We start from the raw sequence: 17,992 nt of genomic DNA on the forward strand, positions 1-17,992 counted from the left end.
CAACCTTGTGCAGTGGACAGGCTCTGACATGTAAATAGCCACTTAGCCAGACAGCTCGATTCTGGAAACGTCTCCAGTAAAGGCTTTGGCCCCACATACCTTTTGTACAGGACCTTTAGTTGGCCACAAACCTTCCAGGTGCTGACCTCATTTCCTTCGTGTCTCCCACCCCAAAGGACACCCGCGGATTTCCAGTACTTCCCACTCACTCCCTGAGCCACGTGCCTGGGCTGGGTCGTCTGTCCCTCCCCTGGCTTAATTGGAGGGTTGGGGGTTGAAAGGGCTTGCAGCAGAGTAATGTCTAGTAATAGTAATTGCACCATGAATAAAATGTTCCAGTTCTGGTGTTCCCAGGTCAGGGAATGGTAGGCCTGGCGTATCCCACTCCCAAACCCCAGGAGGGGCTCAGTTTCACTATGGGCTCCAGGACTTGTGCAGGCTGAAACCAGGGGGAAGGCAGCTGGAGGAGGGGCCCAGGCAGTGCTGGGACCAACTGCCCAGCCCATGTGGACTCACTGGGGCCCACTCTGGCCCTGTGCCCTCTCCAGCTCCATGCGTCTGCCTCCTATAGCTGTGTGTCTCCTCTGGAACCTGGTGTCAGTCAGGGCCTTGGTGTGGGCGAGTGGCAGAAACCAACCTCAGAGAGGGTGAGGGGACCCAGCCTCAGGGACCCAAACACCTCGATACTTTCCTGCTTTGTGCTAGCTCTATCTGAGAGGCTTCTCCACAGGTTGGGGGACACAGGTCTTGGTGATACCAATGACTTTGGGGTCATAGCCTCTTAAGCTGGCCCCACTTGAAAAATCCCAGGGGAAGACCACAGGTGCCTGCAGGACTGTGGGCTTTGGGGCATGAGGGTCCAGCATGCCCCCCACCCTGTTGCTGGGATGCATGCATGCGAAGCAGCTGGAGCACGCACTGAGGCGCAGCACTCAGGGTGGGTGGTGGTCACATGGAAGAGGTGTTCTCAGGGACTCCTGGGATATTGGCAGGGACAGAGGGGCCTCTTGGGTGGCAGTCACCTTGCTCTTTGGTCAGGAGAGTGATCTGAGCCAAGTCCTGTCAGCCAGAGAAGCATGAGAAGAATGAGCAGACAGGGGGTGTGGGGCCTGGGCTTAGACGGATCCCTGTTGTCCTGGTTTGGGTTCCTCTAGAAACGGACCCAAGACAAGGATCGGGTTTTACAAGGCGTCTATTTGGGAGGTCACTGCAGGAAGCACTGGGTCAGTGGCGAGGGAACAGGGGCGGAGGGAGCCCAGTAGAGTGAGTTCGTGGGCGGGCCGCCACTTTGGGCAGCTGGGGCCCCATCCCCAGGGGATCCTCTGAGAGACTGTGTGGAGCTTGTCCCAGAATTGTCTCCGAGGAGGGCAGGGACACCCAGGTATTTGCCTACCGTCTGTCCTGGGCGCCGACTCCCAAACCGTGCAGCCCGCCACACACCAGGAGCAGAGATCTCCTTTGGCAGAGGCAGGAAGCCAGTCGGTCCCCGGGAACCCTCTGCAGGCAATCTCAAGGGCAGTGAGGGCTATGAAGGGGGCTTGAGAAGCACCGCTTCACCCCCGCCTGCTCTCGGTTAGACATTAATGCAGCCATCGTCTCAGATGGAGCGCAGACCTTTCTGGGTGATGCCACGCCACACTTGGTCTGGACCCTCCCCAGGTATCGTTTGCCGTCAGAGGTGCTGTGGTCAGTGACCGCTCTCAGCACACCTGGGTCTGGCCACAGAGGCTGGCCCTGGAGTCGGAAGGCTCCTAATCTTGAGTTCCAGCCCTGCCACTCCCCATCCGTGACTTCAGGTGAGCACCTTCCTCTCCATGGCCCTCGGTTTCCCCACCTATAAAATGGGGATGATAATACTTAAACAGCAACTACTACTGTATTAGCCGTTGCCACCACAGACCGAGCCGCTTCGTTTAGCTGAGGACCAGAGATCCAGGTTCAGCTCTGCACCGCGCGTCCCAAGCCCTCTTCCTGGGATAAACGAGAGAGCCTGGGCATATTCGTGGCAGCGGTAGGCCCACAAGGACAGGCAGAAACACACACTGTGGGCCGCAGCAAGTCCTGTGGCTGTACCCAAAGCCAAGGAGACAGGAAACATGTTCTGCCCCTGGTGGCGGGGGGTGGGGGGTATCCAGGCACACTCACGTCCCACAGGGAGTGTGTGGAAACTTGCCCCTCTGTATCCGTGGTTTGCACATCCCGCAAATACTGTTTCAGTCTACCTTTGGTTGCGCGTGCAGAACCCACAGATATGACGGCCAGCTGTATTTACTGAAAAAAAATCTGTGTATAAGTGGATCTGCACAGTTTAAACCTGTATTATTCAAAAGTCAACTGTACTTTTTTTGGTCAAAATTAATTTTATTTTAAAAATACATCGTATGTTAAGTTTATATCTTTTCTTGCATTATAAAGGTGAATGCAGGGCAAAGGGTTGGGGTTGGATGTGAGGCGGGGCAAGCATCAGGCCCACGGCCGCAGGTCCCCCATGAGGGGTCGTGGAGCTCCGAGGAGGCAGCACGTATGTGTGCGTGCGAGAGTCCTCCGGAAACTGTAAAGTGCTACTTGCAAGTGCAAGGTTGGGGTGGTGCGGTCCTGGGACTCCTCCAAGAGCCTTCCGAGTCTTCGGATAACACCACACTCCTGGTTTTGATGTCATGTGTTATTGATTGTAGTCTTTGAAAACAGGGGAGCCCTGTTTGGTACCCAAGATAGGGGAGGGGAGAAACCTGTTAATCACGCAGTACTTTTTCTGTGGTTCCGGCTGAGTCTCAGCCTACACTGTGCGCCTTGAGCAAATTCAGCTACACCCACTCCGATGAGGAGGGAAGGAGGCAGAGAAGGAGAGAGCGCCCAAGGTCATTATTTCCCCTCTACCTTGCCTTGTTTGACCTGGGCTTCGGCTGCACCCAGAGGAAGATAGGCCACAGGTCACAGACAAATAATTAAAAATCAGTAAAATTAAGTTTTAGCTTTGGGCGATCCAAGCGCCTCAGTTCTTGAGATTGAATGTTGGCACGAGGGATTGTCACCCTCTGCACTGACTTGACAGCCAGTCCCCCTGCTGCCCACGCTAAGGTGCGGTTAGCGCCACTGTCCCTCAGCTCACCCGATTCTCAGCCAGGCGGCTGCTCCCTGATACAGCCCAGCTCCAGCGACTGCTCCACCTTGGGTAAGAGGTGTAGAAAATTACAACTCCAGCCAAGAACATTGATTTTTAAGATTTTTTCCCAAACAAAATACAAAACCCCATTTTCAAAATAGATGAAAGCAGAGGTGCTGGTTGAGCTGGAAGGTGGAGCACAGAGCCCAGCCCACTCTCCCTTCCTGCCCACGGGATGCTCCAGGGCTCCCCGGGCCATGGCCTGAAACTCCTGCTCTAGGACTCCCATGTGACAGAAGGCCCAAAGGTCCCGGGAAGCCCGCTGTGCACGTGTCCCGAGGCACAGGGGTGCTCAGATAGTGGCCCCTTCTCCTGAGCAGGCCGCAGGTACAGCTGTCATCCTACTGCCCTGGCAGTGCCCTTAGCACAGTCCAAGCCAGGGGTCTTCTGTCCCCTTGAAGCCTCACAGCCCCCACCCATCTCTCCTCACAGGCCGATGCCAAGATGGTGTGTGACGTGGTGAGCCGGATGGAAGACACCGAGCCCTTCTCTGCAGAGCTGCTTTCCGCCATGATGCGGCTCTGGGGTGACTCAGGAATCCAAGAGTGCTTCAACCGGTCTCGGGAGTATCAGCTCAACGACTCTGCCAAATAGTGAGTGTCCCCGGGGGAGGGAGGCCCGGAGCTGGGCAGTGACATGGCGCCAGAAGGGGCACAGGCGTTGGTGGAGCAAGGAGGGCTTGGTGGCTCAGGCCACACTGCTGTGAGATATTCTGCTGCAAGTGGTGGGTGTCAGGGAAGGACGAGTGGAGGAGAAAGAGGCCAGGGAAGGCAGAGAGCACAAGAGACAACCAAAGAGTGGGAATCCCCCAAGGACAGGACCCTGTCACCCGCTTGTTCTAAGAGTGCCTGGCACTCCAGAATGAAGGCTTTCGGCATAGCAGCCCTTTCTTTCCCATGGCTCAAAAAACCTGTGACCCCTTAAATACAAACCAAGAGCCATGTAGACAGAAGATAACTTAAATGGTGCCATTTTATTTTAGGGAAAACGATAAAATTTCAATTTTTCTCTATTCAAAATTAAGAATAAAGAATATATAACTGCATTCAATAAATATGTTAAATAATCAACATATACTTTAATACCATGTTATAACTAAATAAGGGGGAGGAGGGAGAAAGCGGAGAGCAGGAGAAGGAAGAGAAGAGAGGAGGGAATGGGGAAGAGGGGAGCGGGAGAAGCCAGAGCTGTTAGAAGGGGCAGGAAGGAGAAAGGCAGAGAAAGTGCCACCAGTGGCAGGGGTCACTGGCCTGCCCTCTGCAGCTTTGTCACTCCAGGTGTCTCTAAGGATATCCTCCCTGGTTACCTGCCCTTGGCCCCTAGATCGGAGGCTCCAGAGCCCTGGGATGGTCAGTATTGGTCAGGGTCGTGTCTTCTGCCATGGAGACACTGGGATTGCAGCTTGGCTCTCAGCAGATGCACCCCACTTTTGCAGTCTGGCACCCTGCATTCAGTGGGAGCTGCCAGCGAGGAGCCCCTGGCTTTATCCTGCTAGCTGAGGACGCAGGGCTCTGACCTGATCTGATTCAGCCATCCTTACCAGGGCTTCACCACAGGGGCCATTGTGCTCCAAGGCTGAGAAGCCCTGGAAACATTTTTAATTGTCTCAAGGAGCGCAGTGCTCCTGGCATCTAGTGGGTAGAGGCCAGAGATGCTGCTAAACATCCCACAATGCACAGGACAGCCTGCGCAACAAAGGGTTATCTGGCCCAAAACATCAATAGTGCCAAGATTAAGAAACCCTAATCTTAACAGAGGCCAGGGCCAACTCACGGCATTTACTCATGGACACTTCCATTGGCCATGATGGTGGCTAACAAACTAGGGACCTGAGTAGGCCACTTCTGCACACCTAGACTGTCCCCAGGGCACAGACCTAAGTCCTGCGAGTCCCGGGTGATGGCTACCTAGGCCCCAGGCCTGGTAAGCCCCACAGACTCCTCGGTGGGCAGGGCCGTGACCCAGAGGCTGGGGTCTGCAGCTCCCTGTGCACGCTCAGGTCACAGACCCAGAGCCTGGAGGCCAGAGCGGCCCTCCTCCCTTCTCTCCCTGCCCGCCCCACCCAGGTCTGCCTGCTGGCAGCTCATCAGATCCTCCCCTTAAATTTTTACCCAGTTCCAGGCCGGTGCGGTGGCTCACACCTGTAATCCTAGCACTCTGGGAGGCTGAGGCGGGAGGATTGCTTGAGCTCAGGAGTTCGAGACCAGCTCTGAGCAAGAGCGAGACCTCGTCTCTACTAAAAAAATAGAAAAAATTAGCAAGTCAACTAAAAACAGAAATAAAATATTAGCTGAGCATGGTGGCTCGCGCCTGTAGTCCCAGCTACTTGGGAGGCTGAGGCAGGAGGATTGCTTCAGCCCAGGAGTTTGAGGTTGCTGTGAGCTAGGCTGATGCCACGGCACTCACTCTAGCCCCGGCAACAAAAGCGAGACTCTATCTCAAAAAAAAAAAAACTTAAAAAAATTTTTACCCAGTTCCCTGATTATACCACGAGTCCATTGTGGAAGTAACATTAAACAACACAGAGGGGCGACCTCTCTTCCACCCCCAGGCCTGCCCTCTCCCACTTTTATCCATTTCCATTCATTTGTCCCAGTGACATCCAGAAAAACTCGACCTTCTTAGAATCCCCGCTGTGAAATCCGGGGAACTCAGCTCACCTTCCTTCCTTCCAGCTCTCTCCACCCCAGCTGCAGGTTTTTGCTAGTTACAGGGTTATTTTTAGTTCTTCCGGTGGTTACCTTTATATTATAACTTTAAATAAGAAACTTGAAACTTGAGTCAGTTTTTGTCAACTCCCCACCCCTCCAGTGAGCTGAGGAAATTCACCTTCTCCCTCCCTCTCCTTCTCTCTCTCTCTCTCTCTCTCTCTTGTCTCTGCCTCCTTTCAAATTTTCCACTCCCGAGGTTTATAATATTGCCGTTCTCTCCTCTTATCCGGAGTGAGATATTCTGTGTCCCACCTCTGGGAGAAGGTTCCACAGCAGGAAAGAGAGGGGACAAGTAGACGGTCGTGGCAGGAGGACCTGACACGATTTCTGGTCCAGATTGTGGTGGTGGTGCTGGTGTTTTAGCAGTTAGAGCTCATCCTGTGACAAAATCATGGGTCCAGTGTGTCAAAGAGATAGAGGTAGATTCGTGTGGCAGGAGAGAGAGGCAGGCCTGATAGGGTGTCACTTCAAGTGGTTCCCTGAAGCCCCAATCCCCAGAAGCTCCCGGCCCAGCCCTTCCCAGGGGAGGAGGCACAGGGCTCCTGAGCAGGGAGCCTCTCTGAAGTCGGCGGGCTCTCCCCTCTGGGCGGTCGCTCTGAGACAGCTCCCAGGAACCCTAGGCTCATCCAGCCAGGGGCTGTGCAAGAGGGTTCCACGGCTTGGTTAGCTTTGGCTTCTCCCAAATCCAGTCCCCGGCTGAAGTGACCCTGCTGGCTGTCGGCCTTCCCCTCCTGGCCTTCTTTCTGTCTTGAAGCCACTCCCTTCGGGCTCTTGCTCCTCTGGTTACCAGCGGCCACCGCCTCCTGCTCAGCGTCTGTGACCCCTCCTCACGGCCCCTTTCGCTCAGCTCCTGGCCGCTGCCTCCTCTCTGGCCGCCTTCTCAGATGCCCTCCCTGCCTCCTGCCCGGCCCCTGGGATTCCCGAGCTCGTCGTGGGACCTGTTCCTGTCAAGTCTGGGTGCCTGGGTGATCCTCCCCAGGCCTCTCATTTTAAATTATTCCTACACGTGGGACAACTCTCAAACTCTTATCTCCAGTGCAGTCCTCCCTCCTGACTTCTGCCTTAAGTCACTACGTGCCAATGGGACTCCCGGGTCCCTCTCTGCCACACCTTCCCCTCCTGCCAAGTGTGTCTCACTCTACCAGGCGGGACATCTTAACGGCTCTTCCTGCCGTACCCCACACGTGACTGCAGCAAGGTGGCTCCCTTTGCGCATCGCAGGCAGCATCCTGACCCCTTCTCGCCCCTCGCACCTGCCCACCATGCTGCTGGCTGTCACCATAGCTGGAGAACCGTGTATCGACACTTCTGGCCAGAACCTTCCAGGGCTCCCATCTCACTATCAGAAAAGCCCCAGTCCTGACAGTGGCCTCCAGGGCCTACATGCCATGCCCCACTCCGATGCCTGCCGCTCTCCCCTCTGCCACCCACCTGGGCCTCGCCCACTCCAGGGTGGGCTTCCACACCTGCTGGTTTCTCTGCTGGGCCACTCAAGGCTCAGTCCCCTCCGTCTCCACTGTCCCAGACACCTTCCCCAACCGCCCTTCACCAAACAGCTGCCCCCAGCAGATCTCCATCGCCAATCGCCTGATTCTCTCCTCTGACACCACATGCTGACGTGTCATATCTTGCCCATCTGTCTGTTGTCACACACGCACACGCTAGCACGAAGGCCCAGGGAAGGTGGCGGCTGTGTTGATCTTGTTCATCGCCCCCTGCCTGGCACCTTGAGCAGTGGGAAGGTGGGATGGGCAGTAGCTGCACATTCAGCTTTGCTGGCTGGAGCACGTTAAACAGCTCTCCCCACACCTCACCCGCCCTCCCACGGCCATCTCCTCGTGTGGGGCTCGGCCGGCGCAGGACACACCAGGGGGCCAGGTTGTCTGTCTAAAGGAAGTTTGCCCCGGCTGGCACAGGAGGGGCAAAACCAGAGGTGCCCAGGCCTGGTGTCCAGCTGGAGATGACAATGTGGGGCATCCAGCACAGCTTGTGAGCGGAGGCTATGGGAGCCAGGACGGGGGCAGGGCCAGAGGGGCCGGAAGGGGCTCCTCGGGCTGAGACCAGAGCCTGCCCAGACCCAGTGGCCCAACAAGGAGGCCTTGGGATGGCTGGAGTATACAGGTCACCTTGTAGCCTTAGCTCCCTCATCCCACCACCCCACGGAGAACATGGTCAGGCCCAGAGTCCATCAGTCAGACCCGGGCTGGAGTCCCAGCAAAGTCCATTTCTAGCACTGTGACTTCAAGCTTAACCCCTTGAGCCTTAGAATCAACTCTTCTGTTTTATTTTCTTAGGGGACCTTCCCACAGAGATTGGAGGCAGGCCTGGGTTATTGGCTTAGCAGTAAACACCTTTGGCAAAGGTGTCCGCCCTTCCCAGCCCTGTGCATGTCCACGAGCTGGTCAGCACGCCCATCTCTCATGCTGTGGTGAATGCAGTCCGGCCAGGTCCTGTAGCAAGTACAACCTGGGCCCCCACATCATCCCCGGCTCAAACACTCGGGGCTCCTCCCATGTGGTTTATCCTGGCACCACAGATGGGTGGCCTGGCTGGCCCCGTGGATCACTGAGTCTTCCTCCAGGCCTGGCCCAGCTCCCCACTTCCTGGTTTCCCAGATCCCACCCTGGCTTTACGTTCAAACCTAACCCATAAAGGGACCCATAACCCTCGCAGGCAGCGTCCTCTAGTGCTTGGCTCATGGCCCGGGCAGGTGAAGTGCGAAGGCCCCATCTGACCCCAGAGCGAGTGGTGGTAAGGGGAGAGAGCCCGGATTCCAAAGACCTGGGTCCTGGGGAGGCCTGGCCACTGTGTGGCTGGGGAGCCCCCAAACCTCCCCTCCAAGAGCATCAAAGGGGAAGACGCACTAGACCCCTTGGTAAACGAGAAGGAAGTACGGAGTGTGGAAAATGTGGGCAGATGCTTGGGGTCCTCTCAAAGCACTACAGAGCTCCAAAATGTGGACTCTGGAGCCAGGTGTCCAGGTCAAGCTGTGTGCCCTTGGGCAAGGTGCTTACCTTCTCTGAGCCCCGGTTTTTAATCTATAAAATAGTACATTTAACTGGGGGAATTTAAGGATGAAACACTATTATACGTGTAAAGAATAGAAGCTACTTGTTGGCCATTATTTTTAAAATGAAGAAATACAAAATTGTATTATAAATACGGTAGTCTCATTTAAAAGCTCGGTCTTATCTGAGTGTACCTGGAGCTGTGAACATAGCCCCTCTCGGTCTGAGTTAGAGGCTCTCTGAGGATGCGAGGCCGGGACCATAAGTTCCTCTTCCTCGGTCATCCCCACCCTCTGCTGGCCCTGGATGGCCATGGTCATTTCCATAGTCAGCCTGTGAGGGACCCTGGCCGAGATGGGACTCTGCAGGTGGGTGGCCCAGCAAGCCCTGAGCAATGCCCAGGTGCTCGGTCCATGGTCCCTTGTGTGTTGCCGTCCCCAGCTACCTGGACAGCCTGGATCGGATTGGGGCCGCCGACTACCAGCCCACCGAGCAGGACATCCTCCGAACCAGGGTCAAAACCACGGGCATCGTAGAAACCCACTTCACATTCAAGAATCTCCACTTCAGGTGAGGCCCAGGGGAGCGCTCAGGCCCTGGTGTTGGGGCAGGCAGTTAGATACCAAAAGAACTTTGTGTTCATTTCTCCCAGATTCAGGGGCTGGGGTGAGCAGGAAGGTTTCCTGGAGGAAGGGTCCTGGTGTGCGGCTGTAAGGACAGGAGAATTGGATGGACAGAGGAGGGGCGGCCTGTCCCCGAGGTGCCTCCTGGGGAGGGGGAGGAGAAGGATCACCCAGGCCGCCCCTCCAAGGCCACCTGTGGGGAGGGGTGAGGAATGGGGCTGGGTAAGCCCAGGCAATACCTGCGAGACCCTGAGGACCCACGGAGTCTCAGAGCGGGAAGGGCTGAGAGAGCAGCTGACCCCCGTCTCCCGGTGCACGTGGGGAGCTGAGGCCTGAGAGAAGCAGGGCTTTCCCAGGCACAGGACACCGCCAGAAGCCAGGGCTGTGAGTGCCTCAGAACAGGGGCCTGAGGTGTGAGGCTGGTTTCTAGGGCCCTGCCGGCGTGCTGTGTCCCCGCCTGGAGTAACCTCCACGCTCTGAGGCCCGAGAGCCCCTGCCCGGCCTTCCAGATGCGGCTTGCAGGTCTCAGGTGGAGCAGGAAGAGAGGCCAGGGGGGAGAGGAGGGCGGGGAGCTCGGGCCAGTGGCCAGAGTAAGGCCCTGTTTCCTGGCCCCCTGCCTTGCCCGGGGTGGGGCTGGATTCTAACACTTCTTGCCTCCATGTCCCCAGCCCCTGCCCACTCCTGCGCAGACTCGGGGCTGAGGCGCTGTATCCAGATTCCTAGGCCCAGCAGGCAGCCTCTCTGTAGGGCTCTGGGAGCCGCGCTAGGGCCAGGAACCTTGAGGCCTCCCTTGACTTATAGGCCTCTCAGTCCCTCCTGCTCACTGGACAGGAGTGCAGGATGGGGACCTTGGCCCCGCCCTCAGAAAGAAGAGAATAAGCATTCTGGAGTGGCCCAGAGGCCGTGGGCCACCACCCCTGCAATTCAGACCGGGCAGCAGGATCCACAGGAGGTGACGATAGGACAGACCCATTTCTTTGCTCCAAGCCCACTCTGTTCTCTTCTGTCTGGAGGGACCAGGGGCCCTGTCCACACAGGGTCAGGGCATAGCCCCCCAGCAGGTGCCTGCCAACAGGCTTCTCGGTCTAGGAGGCTGCAGGGCTCCTCGCTCAGGGGATTGGGGTGGGAGGCTGACCTCTTACAGCCTGACCACCAGGCATCCCCCCACCCACCTGGACCCTGAGCCACCAGCTTCCCTGTTCCCCCTGCAGGCTGTTCGACGTCGGGGGCCAGCGATCTGAACGCAAGAAGTGGATCCACTGCTTCGAGGACGTCACGGCCATCATTTTCTGTGTCGCACTCAGCGGCTATGACCAGGTGCTCCACGAAGATGAAACCACGGTGAGTGTCCCTGGGCCCCCTGGACGGGACAGTGTGGGCAGGCTGGCCGAAGAACAGGCTGGCCAGAACCTGGGTCTTAGTTGTCCCCAGCAGCTCTGGGGTCCAACCAGCTGCTGGGGGCCCCACCGTAGGCAGGCCATGCTGGCTCGCTCCCCTGGCCACACGTTGCTGAAGCAAATGCCTCGTGATGCCAGCACAGCAAAGGGGGCCGTGGCCGCCCGGCTCAGAGCCCGTATGCAAACTGATCACAAACAGCTTTGCAGAATTCGAGTCTTGGGCAGTAAGTACCTCCTCAGAAAACTCAGCAGAGTCACAGAAGCTCCGTGTTATAGAGGCCGGGACAAAATTAAGCAAATCCTTAACAAACCAGGGTGCAACCAAGCAAGAATGTATGTGCAACAGAAATAGCAGTCTTAGCCTTGACAGCCCTCCCTGGAGCACTAGGCTCAGATGCTGCAGGAGCCGTGTGCAGGGCCAGGGGTGCTGCAGGAGCCATGTGGGGGGCCAAGGATGCTGCAGGAGCCATGTGCAAGGCCAGGGGTGCTACAGCAGCCGTGTGGGGGGCCAGGGTTGCTGCAGGAGCCGTGGCAGGGCAAGGGGTGTTGCAGGAGCCGTGTGGGGGGCCAAGGATGCTGCAGGAGCTGTGTGCAGGGCCAGGGGTGCTGCAGCAGCCGTGTGGGGGGCTAGGGATGCTGCAGGAGCCGTGGGGGGCCAGGGGTGCTGCAGGAGCCTTGTGTGGGACTGGTGGGCCGGGAAGGGCAATGGGGATGAGGCATGCTGGTGAGGGACAGTCATGGCTCTGAGCCCCTCGTTTGCGGGACACCAGGTCAGGCTCCCACCTCTGTGTGTTGCATTCATCCTGCAGCCTGGGGCTTCTAGCTTTGACCATCGAGACCTGCTGGACTGGCTTCAGAGGGGGACGCTCAACCTTTGAGAGGTGCAGCCTTCCTCTGGGCCTAGTCCTGGCTCTGCTACTCACTGGTTTGCTGCCGAATTTAGGCAGCACCCTTTCTGCCTCAGTTACTATTTTCTGTGAAAAGGAGATAATAATAGTACCTGCCTTGTGGGGGTTGTTGGCAGTGGAATGAGATGATCCATGTGCAGCACTCTGGAACCGTTTCCGGCACAGCAGCGCCGAGCTGGTGGTTGTATGGTGGTTGGTGGGTGCCCTGAGCCGTCCCTGCAACCTGCCAGCCTGTGGGCCTGTCCGCGGAGCCTGCAGGGGAAGCCAGTCCCTGAGCGTGGCCCACAAGGTCATCGGAGACAAGCTCCAACACTCCTGGGGGCAGGGACTGTGGGCCATGGGTCACACCCTGGCGTCTGGCGTCACCTTCCATCTGGAACACACCGACCTTCACCCTGAGCTTCTCGGGGTCGGCTCCAAGGGTTTGAGGTGCACTTGTGCTGGGCCTTGAGCAAAGCCTGTCTTCTCTCTGGGTCTCAGCTTCCTCATCAGCCCTACCCTGCTGGTCCCCCAGGGCTGCTATGGGGATGGGGTGAGCTCTGGGGTGTGGGCTGTAGGGCCACTGCTTTGGGGAGGAGGAGCCGCCGCCCTGAGGGGCTTATGCAGAGTGGGGGGGCTTTTGGCTGATGGGTGGGCGCGTGACCCAGACCTGTGCCCTGCGCCGGCTTGCCACCTCGCTCTTCCTCTTGCAGGCCCCTGAGTTGGGTTTTAGCCGTCATTGTTCTCAGTGGTCCCAGCAGGTCACTGGGTCAAAGAGTAGGCCTAGTCCTGACCCTGAGAGTAGGGTAAGGGTTCCAGTGAGTGCAGGGGCCGAGCCTGGGCCTGGCCTCGCACTGGGTGGCCTTCCAGTCTGCCCTTCCTGTCCAGGCTGCCTGGCCCTGGCTGCCCAGCAGGGCCCTCCTCCCCATTGCCCCCACCCTTCTTCACAAGGGCTGGAGCAGAGGGCCTGGGCATAGCCACAGCACATGGGGCCAAGGTCAGGATGGGTTCTTCTTAGGGTCCTTCCTTCCCCAAAAACTGGCAACCTTCACAGCCCATCACCTGGTGGCGGCACAAACAACATCACTGCTGTAGGATTAAGCGGCTGCCGTGTGCTGGGCAGTGTGTACAGAGGTAGACAGCTGGGAATCGGATGGATCTGGTCCAGGGTCTAGCATTGCCCCTGCCAGCTGTGTGAGATCGTGGGCCAGCGCCCCACCCTGCCCAGCCTCCGCCACCTCCTCTGTAAATAGTGATAATGGTAGACAGAGCTCGTGGGCAGTGTGAGGACCTCGGGGCTGAGAGCTGTAAGAGTGGCTGCACCTGGGAGTCTTCACTCGGTAAACGGCAACTGCTACCACTGCGTCCAGACGCCACGGCTAGAGGTCAGGTTGCAGGATGGGTGCTCTGCCCCAGGGAGGCAAGAGCGAGGCCCTGGGGGCCCAGGCCTTGTCCTCAGCTGGTCTTTCTGGTCATCCCTGTGCGTCCCTCCCTGGCCTGGGGTGAGAGCTGGGGCTGCCCGAGACCAAGGTGTCTGGAGGCAGCTCCTGAAGCTAGGCCAAGAGGGCCCTGGAGCTAGTGGCTGCCGCCTGCCATCTGGCCACCCTGTCTGCCGCACCCTGGGACCCCGAGGGCCTTGTCGGGTCCTGGTCTCGTTCCTGCTCTCAGCACCGCCCAGCCAGGCCTCAGGCTGCCACAACTTCTCACCGTCACTGCCGTCACCACCGCCTGCAGGGCCTTACCTTGCCAAACCAAGGCCAAAACCATGGGCAGATTCTGAGAGACCCTCCGAGCCGGGCAGGTATGAAGCACCTCCCTCCAATCGAGTCCACCAGCTAAGAGTTGAAAGCAGCAGGTTCTCAGGGCGCCGCTGGGTGACTTTGCTGTGACGCCTGCCCAGCCTGCCCCTGCACCCGCACTCGGCTCAGGCTCGTCCTCGCCACCCTGGCCTTCATCTCCAGCCACGCCGGCCGCAGGCCCAGGACAGCCTCAGCCCCCACAAGCCTGCACAGGGGCCTCTGCATGGACTGGCCTGGATGTCCTGGCCCGAGACTGGTTGAACCAATTTTTCAATTTTTTCCTCTCTCTTTCCCTCTTATTTTCCTCTCTGTTTTAATCTGTTTTGCTGTGTTTCATCTTGGGGTTCTTCTGGCCCCTCTACTGAGAAACCAGCCCCATCAACCAGTTCTCCCAGAGCCTCCCCGGCCCCAGCCATGGCTCAGCCGACCAACCAAACCACCCAACCACACCAAGGCCACAGCAAGATCACCCCCGAGACGCTGTCCCCCTGGTATCTGCTTCCAACTCAGGATTAATTCGAGGATCTCCAAGTCCTCAGTTAATGTTTCCCAACTGAATGCGTGCACCCTCCCAAGCTCGCTGTCGAGACCGAATGACACCCCAGTAGAGAAATCTGCATGACCCGCGGTTCCGCGTAGACGTGTTCGGTGGCGGGTGCGGCCCCCGCCCTCAACATGCATGGTGCATGTCCTCTCCATGCACTGGAGCCTCTCCGGTGACCTCACAGCCCCCACCCGGGCCAGCTCTGGAAGGGGGCAGCATTCTCCCACTCCCGCCCCTGCTCTGCCCCACCCTGCCTGCGTGTGGAATGAAGCAGGGCCATCTCCTGTTTGTCCTGTGGATCCTCCCGTCTCCGTCCTGGCGCTGCGTTCAGCCGCACTGGTGGACCTTCCCTTGGCTTGTCCCGCTGTGTCGTTGGCCGCGGTGGGTCAGGGCCCTGGACGCTGCCACCCCTCACTCGCCCCTCCGCTCTGTTGCAGAACCGCATGCACGAATCCCTGAAGCTCTTCGACAGCATCTGCAACAACAAATGGTTCACAGACACGTCCATCATCCTGTTTCTTAACAAGAAGGACATATTTGAGGAGAAGATCAAGAAGTCCCCGCTGACCATCTGCTTTCCTGAATACACAGGTTAGAGACCCTGCCCCGGGACAGGGATCCCTGAGGCGCCGGCCCTTCTCCTCAGCCCACCCCGTGGTGCCCGTCGGGCGCCTGGATTCTACCACACAGAGCTCTCTGGAGATGGTCAGCCCCTGGCCAGAGGCGACAGGGCTGTCCTCAGCCTGATCTGCCCTCAGGTCCAGAGAGCACAGAGCAGGGGCAGACAGTCCCAGCAGGGTGGGCCTGCGGTCACCAGGGAAGGCCCTAGGCTGAACTCCACTTTCCTGAGAGTGGGCTTGGGGCAGGCAGGCGTCACAGCTCTCCCCACCCCCGCGTCTTCCCCACCTGCCACTCGGGATCAGGCCAACTGCCCCACAGGCCAGGTCCCGGGTGTGTCCAGCCAGAGGTGGGCAGGGCTCAGCCCCCCTCACACCCGCAGCCAGCTTTCTCCCTAGCCATAATTGGGGGCCTGTGGATCCCGCCCTAGTGACCTGGGCTTGTGGCCTGTGAGGCGGTGGAACAGGCAGGGTGGGTCAGTCGCCAAGGCCAGCCTGGGGCTGGGGTGGGGAAGGCGAGTACCACTAGCCAAGGGATCCAAGTAGTTAGCTGCAGTCCCAGGGACACTCCCTTCCGCTCCAGCCCGGATTTAGCAAAGAGACCCGCGAGGGGGTCTCTAGAGACCCACTAGACCCGCGAGGCCAGGCCTGGTGGCCTGCACACATGTGCCTCAGATGGCCCAGCCCCTCCAGGCATGCCACTCCAGCTCTCCGCACAGAGGCCCACCCCAGCTTAGCGCCATGGCTCCAAACCCGACTCCAGCTCCCTGCTCTGCCCCTCCCTCCAGGGGCCATCTCAGCCCTGCCTGTGCTGGGCCCAGATTCCTGGAGGCTCTGGGGCTTCAGTGCAAAGCCTGGGTCCCGTTCTTCTGTTCCTCCCCAAACCGCCAGCTTCTCTCCTAGACTCCCCTCTCCCTGAGCCTGCCTGGACACCAGAGCAATCTGGTGCATGCGGAGGAAGGCAGCAGGCAACCAAGCCAGGCAGTTCTTAGTCCCCGAGAGTGACTGCCTGAAGCGGGAGGTGCTCACAGACTGCTCCTCCCTCCCGGCCGGGCCTCAGTCCTGCTCTGCAGGTTGGCAAGCAGGAGAGGGCCCAGCCAGGGCGTGCATCAGCCAGGGCCACCACGTGACCCGTGGTAAGACGTAAAGTTTGCATCAGGAGTCAGGTGCACACATGAGAGGGAAACAGAAATTTCACGAAACAGCACTCACCCTTAATTCAGGTGACATGTGGGGAGACTTGATACCTCGTTCCTTCCTTTCATGATTTTTACACTGGACTGGAATCAGTGACTGAATGCAAGACCCACCGTGGATATAGCTGAGCCCTCAGCCTGCCCCCGACCCAGTCAGGTTTTTCCTTTATTGTCGTCTCTGAGAGGCCCGTGCGGGTGGATGTGCGGGCAGGGCTGGGGCCTCGCCTTACCCGCTCCCTGCCTGTTTGCCCCCGCAGGCCCCAGTGCCTTCACGGAAGCCGTGGCTTACATCCAGGCCCAGTACGAGAGCAAGAACAAGTCGGCCCACAAGGAGATCTACACCCATGTCACCTGCGCCACGGACACCAACAACATCCAGTTTGTCTTTGACGCCGTGACGGACGTCATCATCGCCAAAAACCTGCGGGGCTGTGGCCTCTACTGAGAGCCCCGGTCGCCCTGCCTGGCACCCACCGCCTTGCCCAGCCTGCTGCCCCTCCCCTGGAACCAGAGCTCCGCCACCCTCAGACCACTCTTTGCACTTGAGGAAGAAGACCCCAGAGGCTGGCACCAAGGGGCAGGAGGGGTGTCCCCCACCTGCCCCACGCCCCCACTCCTGTGACATCAGAACACGTGGTAACGCGGGGGCAGGGCTGGGGTGCTGAGCACAGCCCACAAGGCCAGGAGACTCGCGCCTCTGTGGCTTCTGCGTCATCGCCACCTGTTTCATTTAGAGGCTGGGGGAGGGGGGCAAGGTCGCCGCTTGGCCCAGAATGGGCACAGCCTGCACTTGATGACTCTCTTGAAGTCTTGGGGTGTCCTCCTGTCATCTGGGGTGGCAGGACAGCCCCGTGGCAGGGTGCTGGCAGGTCGGAGGCAGTAGGGGCCATCCGCCAGCTTTGCCTGGGGTGTCTGGTTGAGGGCGGCTCCATGGACAAAAGCAGGGGATGGCAGCTGGCTGAGCTGAGCAAACTTGCTGTGCGTCTGAGGGCTCAGGCCTTGGCGAGTGCCTTCCTCCTCCCTCCCCCTGGATCTCAGCCCTTCCTTCTCTGTGTCCCCCTTCCTTGGTCATTGCCTTCCCGGAGAACCCCACCCTAACTCCTCCGAGGCCTGGAGATGCTTCTAAAACCGCCTTATCCCACAGGCAGATGGCAGGATGACAGGAGGGGCTGAGTGCGCGGCTGGGATACGGGTTCCGGAGAGGAGGGTGTGCTGGGGAGGGAGGCTGGGGCAGCAGCTCTGTGTTGGCTGGGCTGGGGCCTCCGCCCAGGCCTTGCAGGCCCAAAGGTGACCCGTCTACTTTCTCCAGTTGGTCCAGGCTCAGGTGGCCACTCCAAGGTGTGCAAGGATGTGCTTTTCCTTCTCTCATTCACAGTGAATTCAACTCAAGCCAGCAGAGGCAGGTAGAGGCCTTTGGGCTGGGGGATCTGTAGTTGGGGAGGCCCGGGGTGGGGGGCTGTGGAGCAGGCCCCTGTGGTCAGGGCTCTGCTTCGCTCCATCTTGGTGAAGAAATCAGGAAGTTTGTCCGCAGCCTTTGGTGTCCTCCCAGGCCCTGGGGGCAGAGGGGGCAGGTGGATGGGACCATCACCCTGGAGTGTGAGCTGCGAAGGGCCCAGTCAGACTCAAACACACCTCCCTGCCCCCCACTTTAGGGGAGAGTCCTAGGACCCCTTAGAGAGACCCCTGAGCAGAAAAGGGTGAGGTGTCTCCTGTGACCCTGGTCCTGGCTGGCCTTGGATAATCGACATACCCCTCCCACTCCTAGGTGCCTGGGGACCCAGACCACCCCTTGAGAGGCCTCTGCCTCCCTCCTCAAGCCCTCCGTCCCCTTGGCCGCCACTCTGGGCACTGCTCAGTCCTCAGCCAGGCAGGACCCCTGGGCTCTCACGTGCAGCCCCTGGACTGTCCCCAAGCCAGAAGAGCCCTATGCCAACAGCTCGGGGCTTGTTGGTCCCAACGGGTACAGAGCTCTGGGTGATGCACGGGAGATCCAGGGGACCTTCCCTGGTGCCAAATACCTATAGGGATGGTGCCTCCAGGAGCCCCT

The 17,992-nt window shown here is 58.9% G+C and overlaps 1 protein-coding gene across 2 annotated transcripts in view; it reads left to right on the forward strand.

Moving 5' to 3' along the window:
• GNAO1 (guanine nucleotide binding protein (G protein), alpha activating activity polypeptide O) overlaps window positions 1-17,992 on the forward strand; it is a 159,739-nt gene that overhangs the window by 131,369 nt on the left and 10,378 nt on the right. Inside the window, exons 4-8 of one of the 2 annotated variants that reach the window (XM_012657444.1) lie at window positions 3,596-3,756; window positions 9,324-9,452; window positions 10,717-10,846; window positions 14,570-14,723; window positions 16,203-16,390. In XM_012657444.1, the coding sequence (XP_012512898.1) occupies window positions 3,596-3,756; window positions 9,324-9,452; window positions 10,717-10,846; window positions 14,570-14,723; window positions 16,203-16,390 (762 nt within the window). Of the gene's footprint in view, window positions 1-3,595; window positions 3,757-9,323; window positions 9,453-10,716; window positions 10,847-14,569; window positions 14,724-16,202; window positions 16,391-17,992 lie in introns of those variants that run through there. The other variant, XM_012657445.1, reaches the window with a different exon arrangement.

This window comes from Propithecus coquereli, unplaced genomic scaffold (assembly GCF_000956105.1).
Source record: "Propithecus coquereli isolate 6110/MARCELLA unplaced genomic scaffold, Pcoq_1.0 Scaffold540, whole genome shotgun sequence".
NCBI lineage: Eukaryota > Metazoa > Chordata > Mammalia > Primates > Indriidae > Propithecus > Propithecus coquereli.